Below are 21,211 nucleotides of genomic sequence, written 5' to 3' on the forward strand. Positions count from 1 at the left end.
ATTTTTTGTTACTTTGTTATTTTTAGTACATTTATTATTTCTTGGGCAACTTTACTCAGTGAAGTTAGCTGGGTCACGCTTCCGCCTTCCATATCTGCAAACGCAATATTTCCTTTCACTATCAGTGACCTTGACTTTAGAACTTTCTGAAACTTCTCATCATAAACTAATAGGCAGCTTGGACTTGATTTTATCGAATTTTGAAATGCCTTAGCTTGGTATTGGTTCTACCGTTCGAACCTTTTCCTATCCTTTTTATTGTAGTTTTTTTTGTTTAAAAACTGTGTGCTAATCAACGTTTTTTTTTTCAAAAACCTTCCTCAGTTCTTGGTTTTTTCAAAACAGTGTAACTGATCATTATAAGTTCGCTTTTTAAATTCACTGCTTGTAATACAAAAGTCTTCAACTTACTACTCAACCTTGGTTTGGGTTCATAACTTCCTTCTTTCATTCATTGGAATGAAAAAAAAATTGACAAAGCAAAATGTTTAAATGAGTAATTTTGTAGAGTAAGTTGGCTTATTCAGTCTTTTTTGTGATAACGACACCGTGATAAAAATTCCTCCAATTTGCAATTTTTTTTCTGCCTATTTCAGTCTCAAACAAAACAAAATCGATGGTTATTTGAATGTGTTCCATAAAGCTGTTAAGTGTTCTATCCTTCAAGAAGCAAAAAGTTTTTTTTTTAGATTGAGCAAGTTAGTTTAATTCTCTGTGATGAACCTCGTGCTAATGCTTATTTTGTCGATGACTTAAATTTTATTGTGGAACAAAAGACATACTGGAAAACTCATTTTGATTTGAAATTGTCCTTAAGAACCATTTATTCTTCTGATGTATGCAAGAAGCTCACTTATCAGAACAATGTTTATCGAAGTTATAACGAACATCATTTTGGGCTGCTTCCAACAGTCGTCTCCAAAATTTGGAAACCAATTAAAATTGGTTTCTCTGTGTTTCTCTGCGCTTAACATTTTCCCCACCGATGACTAAAAAAATTGAGATTAACACGTGCAACCACTAAAATTCTACGGGGAGGGTTCTCATGCTTGAAGGACCGAAGGCTTGAAAAGTTTCAACCAATCAAAATCGTTAAGCATTTCTATTGGCTGAATGCCTTTCTCACAAAATCGAGGTCAATATTAACAGAAAATGTATTACATCAGTGGAAAATAATCTAAAATATTACAAATTGCGGGTTACAACCGCATTACTATTCAGATAATCATCAAGATTAATGAGTTCAAAATAATAAGAATTTTTTAGTCTTGAAAACTTATCTACTTATTATCTAATCGGTCAATAATAACACTAATGGCCTGGATTTATTTTCTTACTTTGAGATTTTTGTGATTTATTTTGAGATTTTGAATACTCAATTTTGATTGGCTGAAGGCAAGCTAAAATTAATTTGAAGCATTCGGTCCTTCAAGCATGAGGGACGCCACCAAATTCTACGTTCTAAATTTTAAAGTGAGCCTTAAAAAATTGTAGCAAATTGTGTGAACTGGGCCTTAAAATTTGCCCAACTAAGTGATCACAAATTTCATAGACAAAAAGAATTAATTTATATTACAAAAATTATGATTTTTCTATGTTAAGTGTGCTTTTTCTGCCAAAGCTAGCTTGTGTTTTTTTTTTTGCATTTTGTCTTTTTGCAACTACCTGGGTTGGCCTACATACGACAAAAAAGCTTATCATACAATTCCATGCATGGGATTTATGGAAAAAATGTTTAAGATACGAGTCCCGTTTACAAAAGTTGTATGATAAGCATTTATTCAGAAATCCATCCACAAAAGTTTTTACTTAAGATTAACTGAGCTTACATCCTGTTTCATTTGAACAAAATGGTCAACAAATTAATTTTTTTTTCCAAAAAAAAAAGCTTATCATACGCTTTCCATTCATGAAAATTGTATGATAGATTAACCTTTTTTTATACAAAAGTTTCAAATCTGAGACATTTTTTAGCTCTCATTGTAATCATTTTTATGCAGTATATCAAATTATGGCTTATAGCGTAATCAATACACATTTTTATACATTAATTTATTAAAAGAAAAACATAATCAAAACATTTTTTTGTAAAAAAAGGCTGATTTCCTGTTTAGCTTTGAAATCAGAAAAGGTAAGATGTTTCACTATCAAATTTTTTCATTTTCCCTTCTAGTGCAAATAAGTTTGACAACGTGGGTGTTTTGTTAGTATTTAGGTCATAGAGTACATCAAGAAAATTTTTATTTTTGATTTGAAATCTAAATTTGTTGCATCAACTTCAATTACATAGTTTCCCGATTGAAATTGTCTATCTAACAACTGTACGCAAAATTTCGTCGCCAAAACGTATTAGTTGAATCTGAAACCATAAAAGTCATGTGATAAATGCGGTACTTCCTTTGTCGTTTTTTTTGCGGCCCTTCCAGCAAAATATGTGCTCTAAAATGAGCTAAATTTTGTTAGTTGCTCCTTCTATTTTTCCACCTATAACTAATAATTCAAGCAACTTTCAGCGAATTATTTTTTGATTCAAAAAAGAAAAGAAAAATATCGATACCAAAGAAAAATATCGCTCTATCAAAACTAATAAAAATTGAAAAAGTACTACAACCTAGTTTAAATGGAAAATAGTACTAAGCGGTCAGGTCAGTTCATGTGTGAAGAGTTAGCCCAACAAAGCGAGTCAAGTGTGATCATGTCGGTGTCATCATCTTCTCCTGACAATGAAGTCAATTTTATCGACATTGAACAAAGCCAAGAATTGGAATCTAAAACCCAAAAAGATATTCCAGCCAAACCACAATGCACAGAATGCAATGGAAACGAAGCCGGCGTCACAAGTGCCGAAAGATGCAAAAAAGACCACGAGTCAGAACACAGCGGTGAAGAGCGATCGAAAAGACATAATTACTCGTCGGGTGGCTTAATGACGCGAGAAGAAGGCGTACACATGATGGAGGAAACCGCAGAAACTGAGAATGTACCAGGTTTCTTATTGTTCAGGATTGGCAAAGTCGGGATCTTTGTTATACTCGCCCTTTGCTTGTACATAGGTCTGCTTGCGTCTCTATTTTACGCTTTCGGCCCATTTGCAGATGAAGACAGCAGCAACACAGAATCTCGAAAATGAAACTAATGTGCTTATAGTGTTCAATAAGCCGACGTTTCAATTATGCGATAAAATTTGTACATAAAAGCCTCAAAAGAGTTGCATTTTATCCTATTGATGGCGCTTATCCTATTTAACTTTTTGATAGAACATTAGAATTAAATTTAGTGCAAAATTTTTTCAATAGTTAAGGAAAAAATTTCAAAATTTGAACTGCGAAGACTTAAATCAGAAGAAAAAGACAAGGATAGCCTAAAACGTTACGATCCTATTCATTAAAAAAACTACAAAAAATGTCTTTTCCTTTTTTTTCTTAATAAGTGTCGTTTTCTTGGTCTTGGTGTGATGAGGTAACAATAAAACGTGGAGGAAATTAGAGAGTTGCACAAAATCAGTTAATTGACATCAAAAAACATACGTCTGCTTTTTGCTCATCAGATTGAGAATCAGATGTTCTCAAAACGGAAGCGTTTTTTTCTCAAACTCGATTTGAAGTTCAGTAGCTCAAAGCTAAATACCTTTCTCTAGTTATTTTAATTAAAATCGGCCGTACAATGTCGCCGAAGGCACATTTAGTTGAAGTTTCCTTTGTTTCAGCGGTTATACGTTTGTACCATTGTGTAGGAAGTTTGAAGGCAGTTTAATGGTGTTTTCTTGAAGGAAGTTTCTTGACAGTTCCAGAGCTTAGCTTACATTAACTTATCGGATTTGGCCCCTAATCCTAATTATCAAAACTTCACTTAGTTCCGTGAGAAGACGAAGAGAGATTATTCTGCTTGAATCAAACTGCTTTTTTGACGGTCAACCTTTATCAACGCTTAATTAAAAAAAATGAAAACACGGTTGAAATGATTGTAAATTAAATAAATATAAAGATTTCTCAAACACGTGCCAAACCGCATTCGTTATTTTCTATGAACTGCCATTAGGCCACTCGGCCAACTAGTCTTGTATGTAGTTAATCTAAGCCCAGTCAGATTCAAGATGGTTCATTGGCCTTCATTCTCTGACAAATCACGACTGAAAGGGCGTTGAAATGATATATCATTCGAGCTTTTCCGAAGCTTAATACAGGTATCTGGAACGAGAAAAAAAAAATAAAACACTTCCGGTACAAAGTTTTTTGCCATTTTCAGTGGTCGGAACAAAACAAGCTACAGCAACAATATCAGCCATTTTTGACGATTTTTGGTGATTGAAAGATCTACTGACTGAAATGTTTTTTTATTGAAATTCAAAATCTGAAAAATTGAGTGAATTATAGATTTGGAGTGTTTAAAACATTAGGGTGATTTTTTCCCACAAAAATCAAGTATCACAAATAAGTATTGGAGTGGTACACTGTTATTACTTTTTAAAAAGATTTTAACCGTGATTCGAACAACATTAGAACACTTACAAAAACATTTTTCAGGATTGATAAAACCCGTATAAATTTTTTTGACTTTTGATGTGGTTTTGAGCAAATCAAGAGAGCGAACAGGTTTATTTTTTTTTCAATCAAATCATTCAATAGAAACATAAGCGCGAAATTTAGGATTAAAAACGAAACAAAGTAAGGATAACCGATTGCTGTGCAATTGACCCATAATAAATCGACCGTAAGAAATCGTGTAAAAAAAATAAGAAAAGCATCAAAAACATTGTACAATGTTCAAATACAATTTGTTAACTTTTGTTGCTTAATTTCTCAATAGATAAAAGTAGACTCAATTGGTACGTGCCCGCACTGGAGTTCCATGGATAATAATCGATTATATTGTCATTATAGTCAGTATCTATAAAATTACAGAAAAAATTGATTATAATCCGTCAAAAATGGATTATAATCTATTATTTTTTATATCAATATAAACCATAACAATCGATTATAATCGATTATAATCGATTATAATCCATTAAAAATGGATTATTTTTCTTATATTTTTTATGCCAATATAATCCCTTCTAATCGCTTATAATCAATTATAATGGATTTTTCGAGAGGTTAGTCATGAAATTTACAAATTTTTTTTTAAAGTTATCGCATTTCCTGTTTAGTACAGTTGCTACGTATTAGGTTCCATAAAATTTTACGTTTCACTTTTCAATTTTTATAATTTTTGTCTTATATACCCCGTTTACCCCCTCCTGAAACCCCCTTTTAAACCCGCCCCCTCCCCTGTTTACTCCCCCCCCCCCCCCCTGTTTACTCCCCCCCCCCCCCCCGTTTTCCTCCCTGTTTACACCCCCCTCACCTCCCTGCCAGTTTACCACACCACGATTCGCCCCCAGCCCCCCCCCCCCCCACCATTACCCCTCCTCAATTTACCCCCCCCCCCCCCCCCGCATCTTAGTTTAAACCCTCCCGTTTAGTGGGGAGGTTTGAAGGTTTGAGCAAATGCGGACGGATGGGGGCAAAGTGAGGGGGGTAATTCGAGTAGGTTTAGATTGCGAGTAGGCCGTGAGTAACGTAGAAATGTTGCAAATTTTGCAAAAGAATTTTGCAAAAAATTGTATAAATTATAATCCGTTATAATCACTTATAATGGATTTTAAATGGTTTAGAATCCATTTCAATGGATTTTAAATGTATTAAAATGTATTTAAAATCCATTGCAACATTTTATCCAGTAAAATTTGCAACAATAATGGATTATAATGACAACATTTTAGACAACAATGTTCCATTATAATCGATTATGCTCCATGGAACTCCGGTGCGGGTTAGCATTAAAAACTAGCGTAGAAGACCTACGACACTTTTGAAAAGCCAGCTGATTTAGTTTAGAAATTCGAACTGAAACTTTTCAATTTTTAAATCATTGGTGTAAAAACAAAAAAAACTGATGAAATTTTCTGCAACTTTTTCGTTAATCTGAAGAAAGACCAATAGGGATTTAATATGACACCACATAAAAAACCGTACAATCTTTCTGTGAGGTAGTCGAAATCTGGAAGAAAAACAACACTCTACGTCATAGTTTGTTTCCAACCCCATTTCAGATTGGTATGTTATAGACAAACTCTCGATTTTGTTATAGACAAACAATGCTTATGTATGTACTCCAGTATATAAAATTAATTAGAACTGATATGAAAAATTTAGTTGAGATTTCTGCATTAATATCAAAGGTATAAAAACTATGGATTCTCAAAAGATCAGAGGAAACAAAACTTAAGTATGAAGTTTCCAAGAACCAATTTTTTTCTCTGCTTTTGGATTGCACTGATAAAATATCCTGACTGACTGTACACTGTTGCCATAAAATTTTGATCTTCATAAAATATTTATAAAACTCAAGCAAAAGTTTATGAAATTTGCTTTAAAAATGTCACAGGATTCAACCGGAAGTCGGTGGTTAGAAGCGCTAATGATACCAGAGATTAGTTTATTAGTGTATATTTATGCAAGAGATTCTAGCTAGCAAACTTAGTCTGAAACTTAGTCCAGCATAATAGAGATATTTGAGATTTAACCTTTTTTATTTTTTTTGACCAACAATTTGGTCCGCGGTCAAAAATAATTCAATTTGAGTTAAATTTAAATATTTTGATTACCATTTTTGTCAACTTGGGTAAGCGGGCGAGATCTTTCAGAGAAATTTTGTTTTCCATAGGTGCAACTAAGGGGAAATTAGAAGGCTCGTTTATCAAGAAGTATTTTGGAGGCGCTTTTCTTTTCGCTTAATCATGGAGTTTTTTGGCAACATAATAGTCACAATCAGTCATAATTGATTCTATAATCTTATAATTTAAATTGCTCTTCATTATGACCATTAATGAAGACCATTAAACAGGTAAATTCGAGAGTATGTTGCTAATTGCGTTTTTTGATCTAATGAGAAAACTCTATCTAGTTAGAGTTTGTTGCCTCAAAAGCATGCTAAGACTCGCAGTAAATCAAATTGCGGCGTCGCAAATCAGATTTTCGTAAAACAGCAGCGTTTTTTCTCAAACTCGATTTGAAGTTCATTAGCTCAAAACGCAAAACCGTACTCTTGTTATAAAGCAGTTCATTGTTTCAGAAAGCACCTCTTATTCAAGTTTCCTTTGCTTCAACGTTTACACGATTGTACTATTTCATAAGAAGTTTGAAGGCAGTTTAATGGCCATTTGAGTCACCTACAGGTGTTTTATTGACAAGTTTCTTAACAGTTCCAGAGCTTAGTTTACATTAACTTATCGAATTCAGCCCCTAGTTATCAAAACTCCACTTAGTTCTGTGAGAGGACAAATGTTTGGCACAGATAGTTATTCCATTTATGTTCATTGTTTAACTGGCAATGTTTCCCAGTTTTCGTATGAAAGTTCACGCAAAAAATCAAAAGATGCCAAAAATTTATATGGCAAAAAATGTCGAAAAATTTTGGAATTGATTTTACAAGAATGTGGATTACATAATTGTTCATGGATGGGTTTGACTGTACGAAACAAAAAAGAAAGCGGGAAAATATTTCTGAATATGAATTTACCTGTTAAAACGTATATCAGTTGCTTCTCCAAAAACAAGGTTATGAATGTTTTATTGGAAGCGAAATTCTTTTTTGAAGACCCTTTTCAAATCACGGACAAACTGTCCATATTTTACTATTACCTGCAGATCCGTGAGAATGTCCAGACCCTGAAAAAACTTGCAGATTCTGACCAAGTTTTGGTTCTGTTTTGCCTCATTTGCTCAATTGAGTTGGGTCCGCTGGACGAATATTCTCTGGATCACTATCTGGACCTTGACCTTTCGCTGTATCTGCCAACGTGGATGCTAGAATTACATTCTAAGGCATTCATTCTAAAGAGCATCCAACAAGTACAGTCAGATTCTTGGGGACCAATTAGCAACAGGTACTTAGAAAAATTCCACGTTTTGCCAAAAAAGTTTTAGTCAAATTGTTTTAGTTTTTATGAGTCAAAAAATTGTTGTATAAGTCAAAAAACATTTTCATAAAAACGTTCGAGTGAGTCGAAAAAATTTTATATTTAGGATAACAACGAACTGACATAGCGTTTAAACTAGATTGACAAAAGGCTGAAATCTGCGAACATTTATTTAGTTTTTTTAAACTTTTTGTGTTTTTTTTTAAAAGATGACAAACGCAAAAATTAGTCAAATAATAATACACTTGCTCTCACAAATGCTATTAGACTAGGATGAAAATTTCTCGAGATACATTTGATTGTGAAATTGTTACAACAAATAAGCAAAGCCTCTAACTTGGTCTTTCTCACATTGGGCCATTACTTAACTTTATGTTTCAGCAGATTTAGGCTCATGAAGAGGTTCATCACCGAATCGCATAGAGTTCCCGAGTTATGTACTCATTTCGTACAGGTGAAAGAAGCCCTTAAAACCGTCTCGGAACGAAGTCAAACATTACTTGGGCTAACTTCACAATACATCAGCATTTACAATTTAGATCAAAACGATCAGTTGAACCTACGGAAAAGTTACCGGTTGGACAAACTTTCAAAGTTGAAATTCAAAAAGCGAAAACTGCTCATTGAAATAGCACACATGCCAAAAAAGTACAAACACCCCATTGAATTCGAATTCGAGTCGGAACTTGAATGTGAACGATTTTTTGATCTCTGCTGTCAAACATGCAATTACCACATGTTCGCAAGAGATATCGCTACAACACTGCGACGAGGAGCTTACGAGGATCCGAATGTTCCGAGGGAACTTCCGACGACCAAGCGAAGTTACAGAGAGTCGCTGATAAGCGGCGACGAATACGATGACAATTATGAGTTGCGAGGGGTGAAAGGTCTAGCCCAATGGCGAAGGTATTCCGAAGATTTAAAGAGCCAAGCCGCGTCATCAAATCAAGACTCCTCGACAATTGAAAATCTCGATTCTACGTTTACCTTCAGTGAAAACTCAAACAATATGGACGATAGCGTTTTCAGTGTCACATCTCAGAATAAAATATCAGAAGAAGATCTTTCAAAGTCGTTTTCAAACCAGGAATTTAAATGTTCGGAGTTAGCTGTAGATATACAACCGAGTAGCCGAGAAAAAAACTCAGAAACTGAGCGCAGAAGTCGGTCAAATTCTCTTACTTCCGTTATAACACAAGAGCAAGAGGAAAAAGACTCAGGTTTTAATACTACACAAACTTTTGACGTTCCATTTGCAATTTTGTAAGCTTTTGTTTCCAGATTCTTATATCTTTCATATTAAGTTCAACTTGTTGTATAGTACATATTTAAAAAGTTTAAAGGTAAGAACGTAAAAAATAATTCGGAACGAATGTATGCTACATAGGATTACTCTACTACAGATAGAAAAAATGGCAAAAAACGGCGTAATTACAACAAAATTTACAATAAAAAATTATAATAAAAAAAGCTGATTTGAGCCGATGTTTCGACTTTTTGTATCTGACTTATCAATTTTTGTATCAATTTATGCAAAGAAGTTACAAATGACAAAAAATTGATCAAAAACCTAAAATCATTTAATAATCTTTCTGAAATAAATTGGGGTTGAAAGACTGGATACATTTTGTCCAACCTAATCGGCTGCTGAAAATAGTCAAATTAATTTTTGAAAATAAGGCAATGGTTTTTTGTTTTTCATGTAAGCTTGGACGGCAAATCAACCTGAATATGCTTGAATATGATACTAAAATCGATGCCGTACGAACGTTTTTTAAGGTACATAGTTTTTTTGCGAAGAAAAACTTCTTTTTAGAGGATAGATTGAGGTGGATTGATGGGCATGGACGCTCTTTCACCCAAATTGCGTACTTCCTTTATTTTTAGTTTGGACAGGTGAGTGCGCCAAAAATCGCCTTTATTTCCAAAAAAAAACTAATCATATTTTGTTCATTACTCATGTTTTGGGTGAAAAATTTGCTAACACTGCGAGAAAAAGAATTTTTTCAGCCAAATCGCACATTTGCGCTTTGCTCTTGGAAAGGTCTGTCGCTGACACTTTTACGAGAGTAGCGTGAATATAACCCATATTTGCACATCTGATTTAAAAGTAAGCCCGATAATTCGTCGTACTTTCTGTACGTGGCGCTGTTGCATGACTTTCAAACAACAATACTGCCTCACCCGCAAACAGTTATTTTGAAAATACTTGCGGTGAAAAAACACATAGAGATGAACACAAAATCAACAATCTTTTGGCTCTTTTTTCCCCAGCTGCAAACTGTTACTAGTAAAATTACTGTTGGCATCGACCGATTGTTATGAAAATTGACATGTGGACTGATTAGTAACATTGATGCTTGTAAGTGGTTGGGGAGAAAAGAAAACATTTTCTTTCTATCGCTGATTCAATGATCTCCTTTTGATCTCGCTGATTTGCTGAAAAAAAAGTTTTTAATTCAAAATTGAATAAGGGCCATAACTAAATAAACTTGTTTTTGGGCATAATGAACCATTTAGTGGCTTTTTACTTGCTGAAAAATCTGCTGATTGAACTACTCAAAATCTGCTGCTCATAGCTCTTCTGCTACGGAACTACGAAAACAATTTTCTGAACAAATTAATGGTTAATTTTTTTTTATTGTGACGGAGTTTGTAAATGCACAATCGCCAGACTACGGAAACTCCGGTAACAGGTTAAAGTATCTCATCCAAAAATATCCAACCAAAAAAAGCTACTTACAAAATTCAGTGAAATAAAAAATGCTCAACCTGATCAGACGAGTTAATCAAAAATAGAAGCCCCGTACTTGTCTCCGAAGAAAGAATAAAAAGAAAAAATGGAAAAAAAAACTTTTTCGAAAAACAAACTGAAAAATTTAGAAATGTTTCACAGTAATACTTGTTGAGTTAATTTTTTTAATGCCAAGGAAGCGCTATATGATTCTTCTAAGACCTGGTTTTCTGCAGTTTATGGAAAAGTTTTTTAAAAAGATTCATTCACTCACCTTAATGGCGCAAAGCTTATCTGAAGTTCAAAAGATTCATTTTGGATTTTATCGACCGGGGTAACTTTTCTGAAAAGTTTTCAGAGCTGTTCGATTCACGACTAAAAAAGTCTTAAGATAATTCACTTAAATTATTCGAATTATTAAAGCTAATTTTGCGAGGAAAAAAATGATTAAACTCCCTGAAAGACTTACAATGATCATAAAAGAAAGTAAACTTCAACCGAAGACAAAGCTATTCCCATTTTTAATAGTTGAAGCAAAAAAAAATTTTTTTGTAGTCCGTCTAAGCTTCCAAGTGGTTGAAAAGTAAGAACGTAAAATTTGATTCGGAACGAATGTATGCTGCATAGGATTACCCTACCTCAGATGGAAAAAACGGCGTAATTACAACAAAATTTAAAATAAAATTTATAATAAAAATTGAGGTTGTGAGTCAATGTTTTCGTTATGTTTTTGTATCTTACTTCAAACAATCAATTTATGCAACATTTAATGCAAAGAAAATACACATCACAAAAAATTGATCAAAAACCTAAAATCTTTTAATAATCTTTCTGAAATAAATTGGGTTGAATGATTGGATACATTATGTCCATTCATATCAGCTGCTAAAAATAGTCATATTAATTGATACACTGATGCAATAGTTTTTTTTCATGTATACTTGGAAGGCAAATCAACCTGAAAAGGTTTGAGTAAGATACTACAATTGATGCCCTACGAACGTTTGTGAAAAAAACTTCTTTTTAGAGGATAGGTTGAGGTGGATTGATGGACATGGACGCTCTTTCGTCCCCAATTCTTTCATCCAAAGGGCGTACTTTTTTACTTTTTAGCTTACATTCATTTTCGGCTGAATAGCCCCGAAAACGTTTTATAGTTCGCCCCAATTTTTAGTTTGGACAGGTGATTGCGCCAAAAACCGCCTTTATTTAAGAAAAAAACATTTTGTCCATTACTCATGCTTTGGGTAGAAAAATTTCTAACACTGCCAGAAAACGGAATTATTGAGTCACATTGCAAATTTGCACTCTTCCCTTGGAGAGGTCCGTCGCTGACATTTTTCGAGAGTAGCCCGAATATAATATGAGTCATCCCTGTTACCCATTTTGGCTCTTTTCCTTTTCCCCCCAGCTGCAAACTGTTACAAGTAAAATTACTGTTCGCACAAACGATTGTTATGAAAATTGACATGCAGAGTAGTTAGATTATGACAAACTTGTTTAGTCTGCATAATCAATCTTGTAAAACTACTGAGTGAACCATAAAATTGAAACTCATGTGTTGATGGCGAGAAAAATAAATATTTTTTTTGCCAACGCTGATTCAATAATCTCGCTAATTTGCTGAAAAAAAAAGTTTTTATTTCAAAATTGAATTAGTGCCAGAACTAAATAATCATGTTTTTGGGCATAATGAACCATTTAGTGGCTTTTTAATTGCTCAAAAATCTGCTGATTGAACTACTCAAAACTGCTGCTCATAGCTCTTTTGCTCCGGAATTACGAAAACAATTTTTTGAACAAAACAATGAATAGTTTTTTATCGTGATGGAGTTTAAAATGCACATTCGCAAGATTACGGTATTCCAGTCACAGGACAAAAAATCTCAATCAAAATTATCCAACCAAAAAAAGCGATTTTTAATGTTCTGTAAAATAAAAAATGCTCAACCTGATCAGACAAGAAAAATCGAAAATAGAAGCACTGTACTTGTTTCCAAAAAATAAATAAAAACAAAAAATGGAAAAAAAAATTTTAGAAAAACAAACTGAAAAATTTATAAATGTGTCACAGAATTGCTTGTTGAGTTACTTTTTTTAATGCCGAGGAAGCGCTTTATGATTCTCCTAGGACCAGGTTTTCTTCATTTTAAGGGAAAAATTTTAAAAGGCTTATTCGCGTAGCTTATCTAAAATTCAAAAGTTTCATATTGGATTTTATCGGCCGTGGTAAAAATTATTGGAAAACTTTGAGAGCTATTTAAGTCACGACTGGAAAAATTTTTATAGAAAATATTTCACTTATTTTTTTTCGAATGATTATACATGATTTTGAGTGGGATAAAAAATTAAACTCACCCAAAACTTTCCAATGGTCAGAACAAAAAGTAAAATTCAACCGAAGACAAAATTATTCCCCATTTTCAACAGCCGAAGCAAAAAGAAAACATTATTTTGTCCTTCTAAGCTTCCAAGTGAATGAAAACTGAAACAAACCAAAGTTCTCGCAAATTAAAAAAATCAGACAGCCTCGAAAACTAAACGCTCATTTCTATTAAAATTCTCAAAAATCAGACAACCTTCAATTTTCTCTATTTATTTGACAAAAAATTTTTGGAGTTCATGATGAGTGCTTGACATACTATAAACCCCCAAAGTGTTTTTAATCATTTAAAAACTCAGCCTCGAGAATTTTGAGTTTCTCAGTTCTTTGTCTTAGAGTTACGAACCGTGATAAAGGTTACTCAGAAAATTGCGGATCTAAATAAGGTGCTAGAAACAGAGGGAGGCAACACAATTTACGGACCTTCAACTTTTATCGTTGCGACCATTGAAAATGGGAAGGATCTTTGTATTCGAGTGTATTTTTTTCTTTTTGGTTTCCCCGCAAAAAGAGCTACCCCAATAACTATCGGATTGAGTTGAAAAATATATTATATTAAAGCCCTTTCAGTCGTGATTCGAAAAGTTTTAAAAATTTCCAAAATTTTTTCCCTGTGTTGAGAAAAACCGGTTTGAAATTTTTGATTTTTAGTCGAACATCGAGCAAATAAAGCAAGTTTACTTTATCTTATCTATGCTTAATTTAAGTCGTGAAAAATGATGTTATTTTTTGGAGTTTTTAGCTTCATCTTAGGAATCAAAAAATTAATTTTTTTGTTGTTTTTTTGTTTTTCTTATTATTTAACTTCAAAAATTGTTTTTCAATTGGCATATTTTACAAAAACTGTCAAAAATGCCGCTTTTTTATCACACTACACCAAAAAAACGACACTAGTTTAATTAAGTAATTTTGTTGTTGCTGAAATTTTTGCTGCTGAAAATAGTCATATTAATTGTTTACACTGATGCAATAGTTTTTTTTTCACGTATACTTGGAAGGCAAATCAACCTGAAAGGGTTTGAGTAAGATACTACAATTGAAACCGTACAAACGTTTGTGAAAAAACTTCTTTTTAGAGGATAGATTGATGTGGATTGATTGACATGGATGCTCTTTCGTCCCGAATTCTTTTCTCCAAAGAGCGTACTTTTTTTTAATTTTTTTTTAGCTTTTATTCAATTTTGGCTGAATAGCCCCGAAAACGTTCTAAGGTCGCCACAAATTTTAGTTTGGACAGGTGATTGCGCCAAAAATTGCAAATATTTAAGAAAAAAAACATTTTGTCCATTACTCAAGCAAGAAAGCGGAATTAATGAGTCACATTGCGAATTTGCACTCTTCTCTTCGAGAGGTCAGTCGCTGACATTTTTCGAGAGTAGCCCGAATATAATATGAGTCATCCCTGTTACCCATTTTGGCTCTTTTCCTTTTTCCCCCAGCTGCAAACTGTTACAGGTAAAATTACTGTTCGCACGAAATGATTATTATGAAAATTGACATGCGGAGCAGTTAGACCATGACACACTTGTTTAGTCTTCATAATCAATCTAGTAAAACTACTCATTACACCATAAATTTGACACTCATGTGTTGATGGGGAGAAAAGGAAACAGTTTCTTGCTAACGCTGATTAAATAATTGCGCTAATTTGCTGAAAAAAAAATAATTTTTAATTCAAAATTGAATTAGTGCCAGAACTAAATAAACATGTTTTTGGGCATAATGAACCATTTAGTGGCTTTTTAATTGCTGAAAAATCTGTTGATTGAACTGCTCAAAACTGCTGCTCATAGCTTTTTTGCTCCGAAATTACGAAAACAGTTGTTTGAACAAAACAATAAAAAGTTTTTTTTTATCGTGATGGAGTTTAAAATGCAAATTCGCAAGACTACGGTAATTTCGGTGACAGGACAAAGTATCTCATCCAAAATTATCCAACCAAAAAAACGATTTTCAATGTTCTGTAAAATAAAAAATGCTCAACCTGATCAGACAAGAAAATTCGAAAATAGAAGCGTTGTACTTGTTTCCAAAAAATAAATAAAAACAAAAAATGGAAAAAAAAACTTTAAAAAAACAAACTGAAAATTTTGTAAATGTTTCACAGAATTATTTGTTGAGTTACTTTGTTTAATGCCAAGGAAGCGATATGTGATTTTTCTAGGACCAGGTTTTCCGCAGTTTAAGGGAAAAAAATTAAAAGGCTTATTTGCGTAGCTTATCTAAAATTGAAAAGTTTCATATTGGGTTTTATCGACCGTGGTAAAATTTTTTTGAAAATTTCAAGCGCTGTTTGAGTCACATCTAAAAATGTTTTTATGGGAAATAATTATTTTGTTTTTTTTCGAATGATTATACCTGGTTTTGAGTGGAAAAAAGTAATTAAACTCACCCAAAAACTTCCAAAGGTCAGAACAAAAATAAAATTCAACCGACGACAAAATTATTCCCCATTTTCAATAGCCGAAGCAAAAAGAAAGCATTTTATTTTGTCTTTCTAAGCTTCCAGGTGGATGAAAACTGAAACAAACCAAAGTTCTTGCAAAACAAAAAAAATCAGACCGCCTCGAAAATTAAACGCCCATTTCTATTAAAATTTTCAAAAATCAGACGACCTTCAATTTTCTCTATTTATTTGACAAACAATTTTTGGAGTTCAAGATCCGTGCTTGACTAACAATAAACCAAAGTGTTTTTAATCATTTAAAAACTCAGCCTCGAGAATTTTGAGTTTCTCATTTCTTTGTCTTAGAGATACGAAACGTGATTAAGGTTACTCAGAAAATTGCGGATCTAAATCAGGTGCTAGAAACAGAGGGAGGCAACACAATTTACAGACCTTCAACTTTTATCGTTCCGACCATTGAAAATGGGAAGGATCTTTGTATTCGGGTGTGTTTTTTTCTTTTTGGTTTCCCCACAAAAAGAGCTACATCAATTCACTAACGGACTGAGTTGAAAAATAAATTATAATAAAGCCCTTTCAGTCGTGATTCGAAAAAATTGAAAAATTTCCAAAAGTTTTTCTCTGTGTTGAGAAAAACCGGTTTGAAATTTTTGATTTATCGTCTAACATCGAGTAACTAAAGCAAGTTTACATTATCTTATTTAAGCTTAATTTATGTCGTGAAAAATGATGTTATGTTTTGGAGTTTTCAGTTTTATCCTAGGAATAAAAAAACTCCTAATTTCAAATCAACCTGAAAGGGTTTGAACAAGATACTACCATTAATGCTCAACGAACGTTTGTGAAAAAAAATTCTTTTTAGAGGATAGATTGAGGCGGATTGATGGACATGGACGCTCTTTCGTCGCCATCTTTTTTATCCAAAGGGCGTACTTTTTTAATTTTTAGCTTACATTCATTTTTGGCTGAATAGCCCCGAAAACGTTCTAAGGTCGCCACAAATTTTAGTTTGGACAGGTGATTGCGCCAAAAAATGCCTTTATTTTCAAAAAAAAACATTTTGTCCATTACTCATTCTTTGGGTAAAAAAATTTCTCACACTGCCATAAAACGTAATTATTGAGTCACATCGCAAATTTGCACTCTTCTCTTGGAGAGGTACGTCGCTGACATTTTTCGAGAGTTGCCCGAATATAATATGAGTCATCCCTGTTACCTACCCATTTTGGCTCTTTTCCTTCCCCTCAAGCTGCAATCTGTTACAAGTAAGCTTACTGTTCGCACGAAACGATTGTTATAAAAATTGACATGCGGAGAAGTTGGACCATGACAAACTTGTTTAGTCTGCATAATCAATCATGTAAAACTACTCATTACACCACAAAATTGACACTAATGTGTTGATGGGGAGAAAAGGAAACATTTTCTTGCTAACGCTGATTCAATAATCTCGCTAATTTGCTGAAAAAAAAAGTTTTTAATTCAAAATTGAATTAGTGCCAGAACTAAAAAAACATGTTTTTGGGCATAATGAACCATTTAGTGGCTTTTTAATTGCTGAAAAATCTGCTGATTGAACTACTCAAAACTGCAGCTCATAGCTCCTTTGCTCCGGAATTACGAAAACATTTTTTTGAACACTTTTTTATCGTGATGGAGTTTAAAATGCAGATTCGCATTTCCGGTGACAGGAGATTCCGGTGACATGAGAAAGTATCTCCTCCAAAATTATCCAACCAAAAAAAGCGATTTTCAATGTTCTGTAAAATAAAAAATGCTCAACCTGATCAGACAAGAATAATCGAAAATAGAAGCCCTGTACTTGTTTCCAAAAAATAAACAAAAACAAAAATGAAAAAAAAAAAATGAAAAATTTTAGAAAAACAAACTAAAAAATTTATAAATGTTTCACAGAATTGCTTGTTGAGTTACTTTTTTTAATGCAGAGGAAGCGCTATATGATTCTTCTAGAACCAGGTTTTCTGCAGTTAAAATGAAAAAATTTTAAAGGCTTATTCGCGTAGCTTATCTAAAATTCAAAAGTTTCATATTGGGTTTTATCGACCGTGGTAAAATTTTTTGGGAAATTTTAAGAGCTGTTTGAGTCACGACTAAAAAAGTTTTTATAGAAAATATTTGACTTATTTTTTTCGAATGATTATACCTGATTTTGAAGGGAAAAAATAATTAAACTCACCCAAAAACTTCCAATGGTCAGAACAAAAAGTAAAATTCAACCGAAGACAAAACTTTTCCCCCATTTTCAATAGCCGAAGCAAAAAGAGATTATTTTATTTTGTCATTCTAAGCTTCCAGGTGGATGAAAACTGAAACAAATCAAAGTTCTCGCAAAACAAAAAAATCAGACATCCTCGAAAATTAAACGCTCATTTCTATTAAAATTCTCAAAAATCAGACGATCTTCAATTTTCTCTATTTATTTGGCAAAAAAAATTTTGGAGTTCATGATCAGTGCTTGACATACTATAAACCCCCAAAGTGTTTTTAATCATTTAAAAACTCAGCCTCGAGAATTTTGAATTTCTCAGTTCTTTGTCTCAGAGTTACGAAACGTGATAAAGATTACTCAGAAAATTGCGGATCTAAATCAGGTGCTAGAAACAGAGGGAGGCAACACAATTTACAGACCTTCAACTTTTATCGTTCCGACCATTGAAAATGGTAAGGATCTTTGTATTCGGGTGTGTTTTTTTCTTTTTGGTTTCCCCACAAAAAGAGCTATATCAATTCACTAACGGACTGAGTTGAAAAATAAATTATAATAAAGCCCTTTCAGTCGTGATTCGAAAAAATTTAAAAATTTCCAAAAGTTTTTCCCTGTGTTGAGAAAAACCTGTTTGAAATTTTTGATTTTTCGTCTAATATCGAGCAAATAAAGCAAGCTTACATTAGCTTGTTTATGCTTAATTTAAGTCGTGAAAACTTAAAGTTTTTTCAAATGAAGTTAATTTTTGGAGTTTTTAGCTTCATCTTAGGAATCAAAAAACAAAAATCATTTTTCATTTTGCATATTTTACAAGGACTGACAAAAATGCCGCTTTTTATCACACCACGCCAAAAAAAAACGACACTAATTTGATTAAATAATTTTGTTGTAGTTTTTTTTAGACTTGTCGGAACATTCTGTGCTACTTGCACAGTAACCGGCTATTTTCTTTGATGATGATATGTGGGCCAACGAAGATGACTTTTCGGCTTGATTTTCGTCTCTGTTTCTCTTTTGTTTTTTTTTTTTTTCTTGTTATATAACTTCAAAAATTGTTTCTCAATTTGCATATTTTACCAAGACTGACAAAAATGCCGCTTATTTATCACACCACGCCGAAAAAACGACACTAATATGATTAAATAATTTTGTTGTAGTTTTTTTAGACTTGTCGGAACATTCTGTGCTACTTGCACAGTAACCGGCTATTTTCTTTGATGATGATATGTGGGCCAACGAAGATGACTTTTCGGTTTGATTTTCGTCTCTACTTCTCTTTTTTTTTCTTGTTATTTAACTTCAAAAACTGTTTCTCAATTTGCATATTTTACCAAGACTGACAAAAATGCCGCTTATTTATCACACCACGCCGAAAAAACGACACTAATATGATTAAATAATTTTGTTGTTGCTGAAAACTTTGCTGCTGAAAATAGTCATTTTGATTGTTTACACTGATGCAATAAATTTTTTCATGTATACTTGGAAGGCAAATCAACCTGAAAGGGTTTGAACAAGATACTACAATTAATGCTCAACGAACGTTTGTGAAAAAAAAAATTCTTTTTAGAGGATAGATTGAGGCGGATTGATGGACATGGATGCTCTTTCGTCGCCATCTTTTTTATCCAAAGGGCGTACTTTTTTAATTTTTAGCTTGCATTCATTTTTGGCTGAATAGCCCCGAAAACGTTCTAAGGTCGCCACAAATTTTAGTTTGGACAGGTGATTGCGCCAAAAAATGCCTTTATTTAAAAAAAAAACATTTTGTCCATTACTCATTCTTTGGGTAAAAAAATTTCTCACACTGCCATAAAACGTAATTATTGAGTCACATCGCAAATTTGCACTCTTCTCTTGGAGAGGTCCGTCGCTGACATTTTTCGAGAGTTGCCCGAATATAATATGAGGCATCCCTGTTACCTACCCATTTTGGCTCTTTTCCTTTCCCCCAAGCTGCAAACTGTTACAAGTAAACTTACTGTTCGCACGAAACTATTGTTATAAAAATTGACATGCGGAGAAGTTGGACCATGACAAACTTGTTTAGTCTGCATAATCAATCATGTAAAACTACTCATTACACCACAAAATTGACACTCATGTGTTGATGGGGAGAAAAGAAAACATTTTCTTGCTAACGCTGATTCAATAATCTCGCTAATTTGCTGGAAAAAAAAGTTTTTATTTCAAAATTGAATTAGTGCCAGAACTAAAAAAACATGTTTTTGGGCATAATGAACCATTTAGTGGCTTTTTAATTGCTGATAAATCTGCTGATTGAACTACTCAAAACTGCAGCTCATAGCTCCTTTGCTCCGGAATTACGAAAACATTTTTTTGAACACTTTTTTATCGTGATGGAGTTTAAAATGCATATTCGCATTTCCGGTGACAGGAGATTCCGGTGACATGAGAAAGTATCTCCTCCAAAATTATCCAACCAAAAAAAACTATTTTCAATGTTCTGTAAAATAAAAAAGGCTCAACCTGATCAGACAAGAATAATCGAAAATAGAAGCCCTGTACTTGTTTCCAAAAAATAAATAAAAACAAAAATGAAAAAAAAAAAAATGAAAAATTTTAGAAAAACAAACTTAAAAATTTATAAATGTTTCACAGAATGCTTGTTGAGTTACTTTTTTTAATGCAGAGGAAGCGCTATATGATTCTTCTAGAACCAGGTTTTCTGCAGTTAAAATGAAAAAATTTTAAAGGCTCATTCGCGTAGCTTATCTAAAATTCAAAAGTTTCATATTGGGTTTTATCGACCGTGGTAAAAATTATTGGAAAATTTTAAGATCTGTTTGAGTCACGACTAAAAAAGTTTTTAAAGAAAATATTTCACTTATTTTTTTCGAATGATTATACCTGATTTTGAAGGGAAAAAAATAATTAAACTCACCCAAAAACTTCCAATGGTCAGAACAAAAAGTAAAATTCAACCGAAGACAAAACTTTTCCCCATTTTCAATAGCCGAAGCAAAAAGAGAGCATTTTATTTTGTCATTCTAAGCTTCCAGGTGGATGAAAACTGAAACAAACTAAAGTTCTCGCAAAACAAAAAAATCAGACATCCGAAAATCAAAATTCTCGAAAATCAGACGACCTTCAATTTTCTCTATTTATTTGGCAAAAAATTTTTTGGAGTTCATGATCAGTGCTTGACATACTATAAACCCCCAAAGTGTTTTTAATCATTTAAAAACTCAGCCTCGAGAATTTTGAGTTTCTCAGTTCTTTGTCTCAGAGTTACGAAACGTGATAAAGATTACTCAGAAAATTGCGGATCTAAATCAGGTGCTAGAAACAGAGGGAGTCAACACAATTTACAGAACTTCAACTTTTATCGTTCCGACCATTGAAAATGGGAAGGGTCTTTGTATTTGGGTGTGTTTTATTTTTTTCTTTTTGTTTTCTACGCAAAATGAGCTACCCCAAATGATTATTGGACTGAGTTGAAAAAGATATTATATTAAAGCCCTTTCAGTCGT

The 21,211-nt window shown here is 33.0% G+C and overlaps 2 protein-coding genes across 3 annotated transcripts in view; one reads left to right on the forward strand and one right to left on the reverse strand.

The window, feature by feature from the left end:
- LOC134846007 (vacuolar protein sorting-associated protein 29-like) overlaps nucleotides 1–21,211 on the reverse strand; it is a 151,527-nt gene that overhangs the window by 31,014 nt on the left and 99,302 nt on the right. The gene's annotated exons all lie outside the window — the stretch shown is intronic.
- On the forward strand, nucleotides 6,991–9,241 carry LOC134846184 (tyrosine-protein phosphatase non-receptor type 13-like). 2 transcript variants are annotated; one of them, XM_063863434.1, is made up of 2 exons: nucleotides 6,991–7,930; nucleotides 8,345–9,241. In XM_063863434.1, exons 1-2 carry the CDS (start codon nucleotides 7,326–7,328, stop codon nucleotides 9,231–9,233), a joined length of 1,494 nt encoding a protein of 497 aa, XP_063719504.1. In that variant the 5' UTR covers nucleotides 6,991–7,325; the 3' UTR covers nucleotides 9,234–9,241. The 2 variants fall into 2 exon arrangements, with proteins under 2 accessions (XP_063719504.1, XP_063719505.1); XM_063863435.1 differs by having other exon boundaries at nucleotides 8,348–9,241.

This window comes from Symsagittifera roscoffensis, chromosome 5, assembly GCF_963678635.1.
Source record: "Symsagittifera roscoffensis chromosome 5, txSymRosc1.1, whole genome shotgun sequence".
Lineage (NCBI taxonomy): Eukaryota > Metazoa > Xenacoelomorpha > Acoela > Convolutidae > Symsagittifera > Symsagittifera roscoffensis.

Excerpts from the sequence above, each read along its gene's own strand:
- LOC134846184 (XM_063863434.1), top strand. The coding sequence starts at position 7,326 with ATGTTTGGCACAGATAGTTATTCCATTTATGTTCATTGTTTAACTGGC. Across the intron at positions 7,931-8,344 it reads TGGGGACCAATTAGCAACAG|CAGATTTAGGCTCATGAAGA; the intron begins GTACTTAGAAAA and ends TTTATGTTTCAG.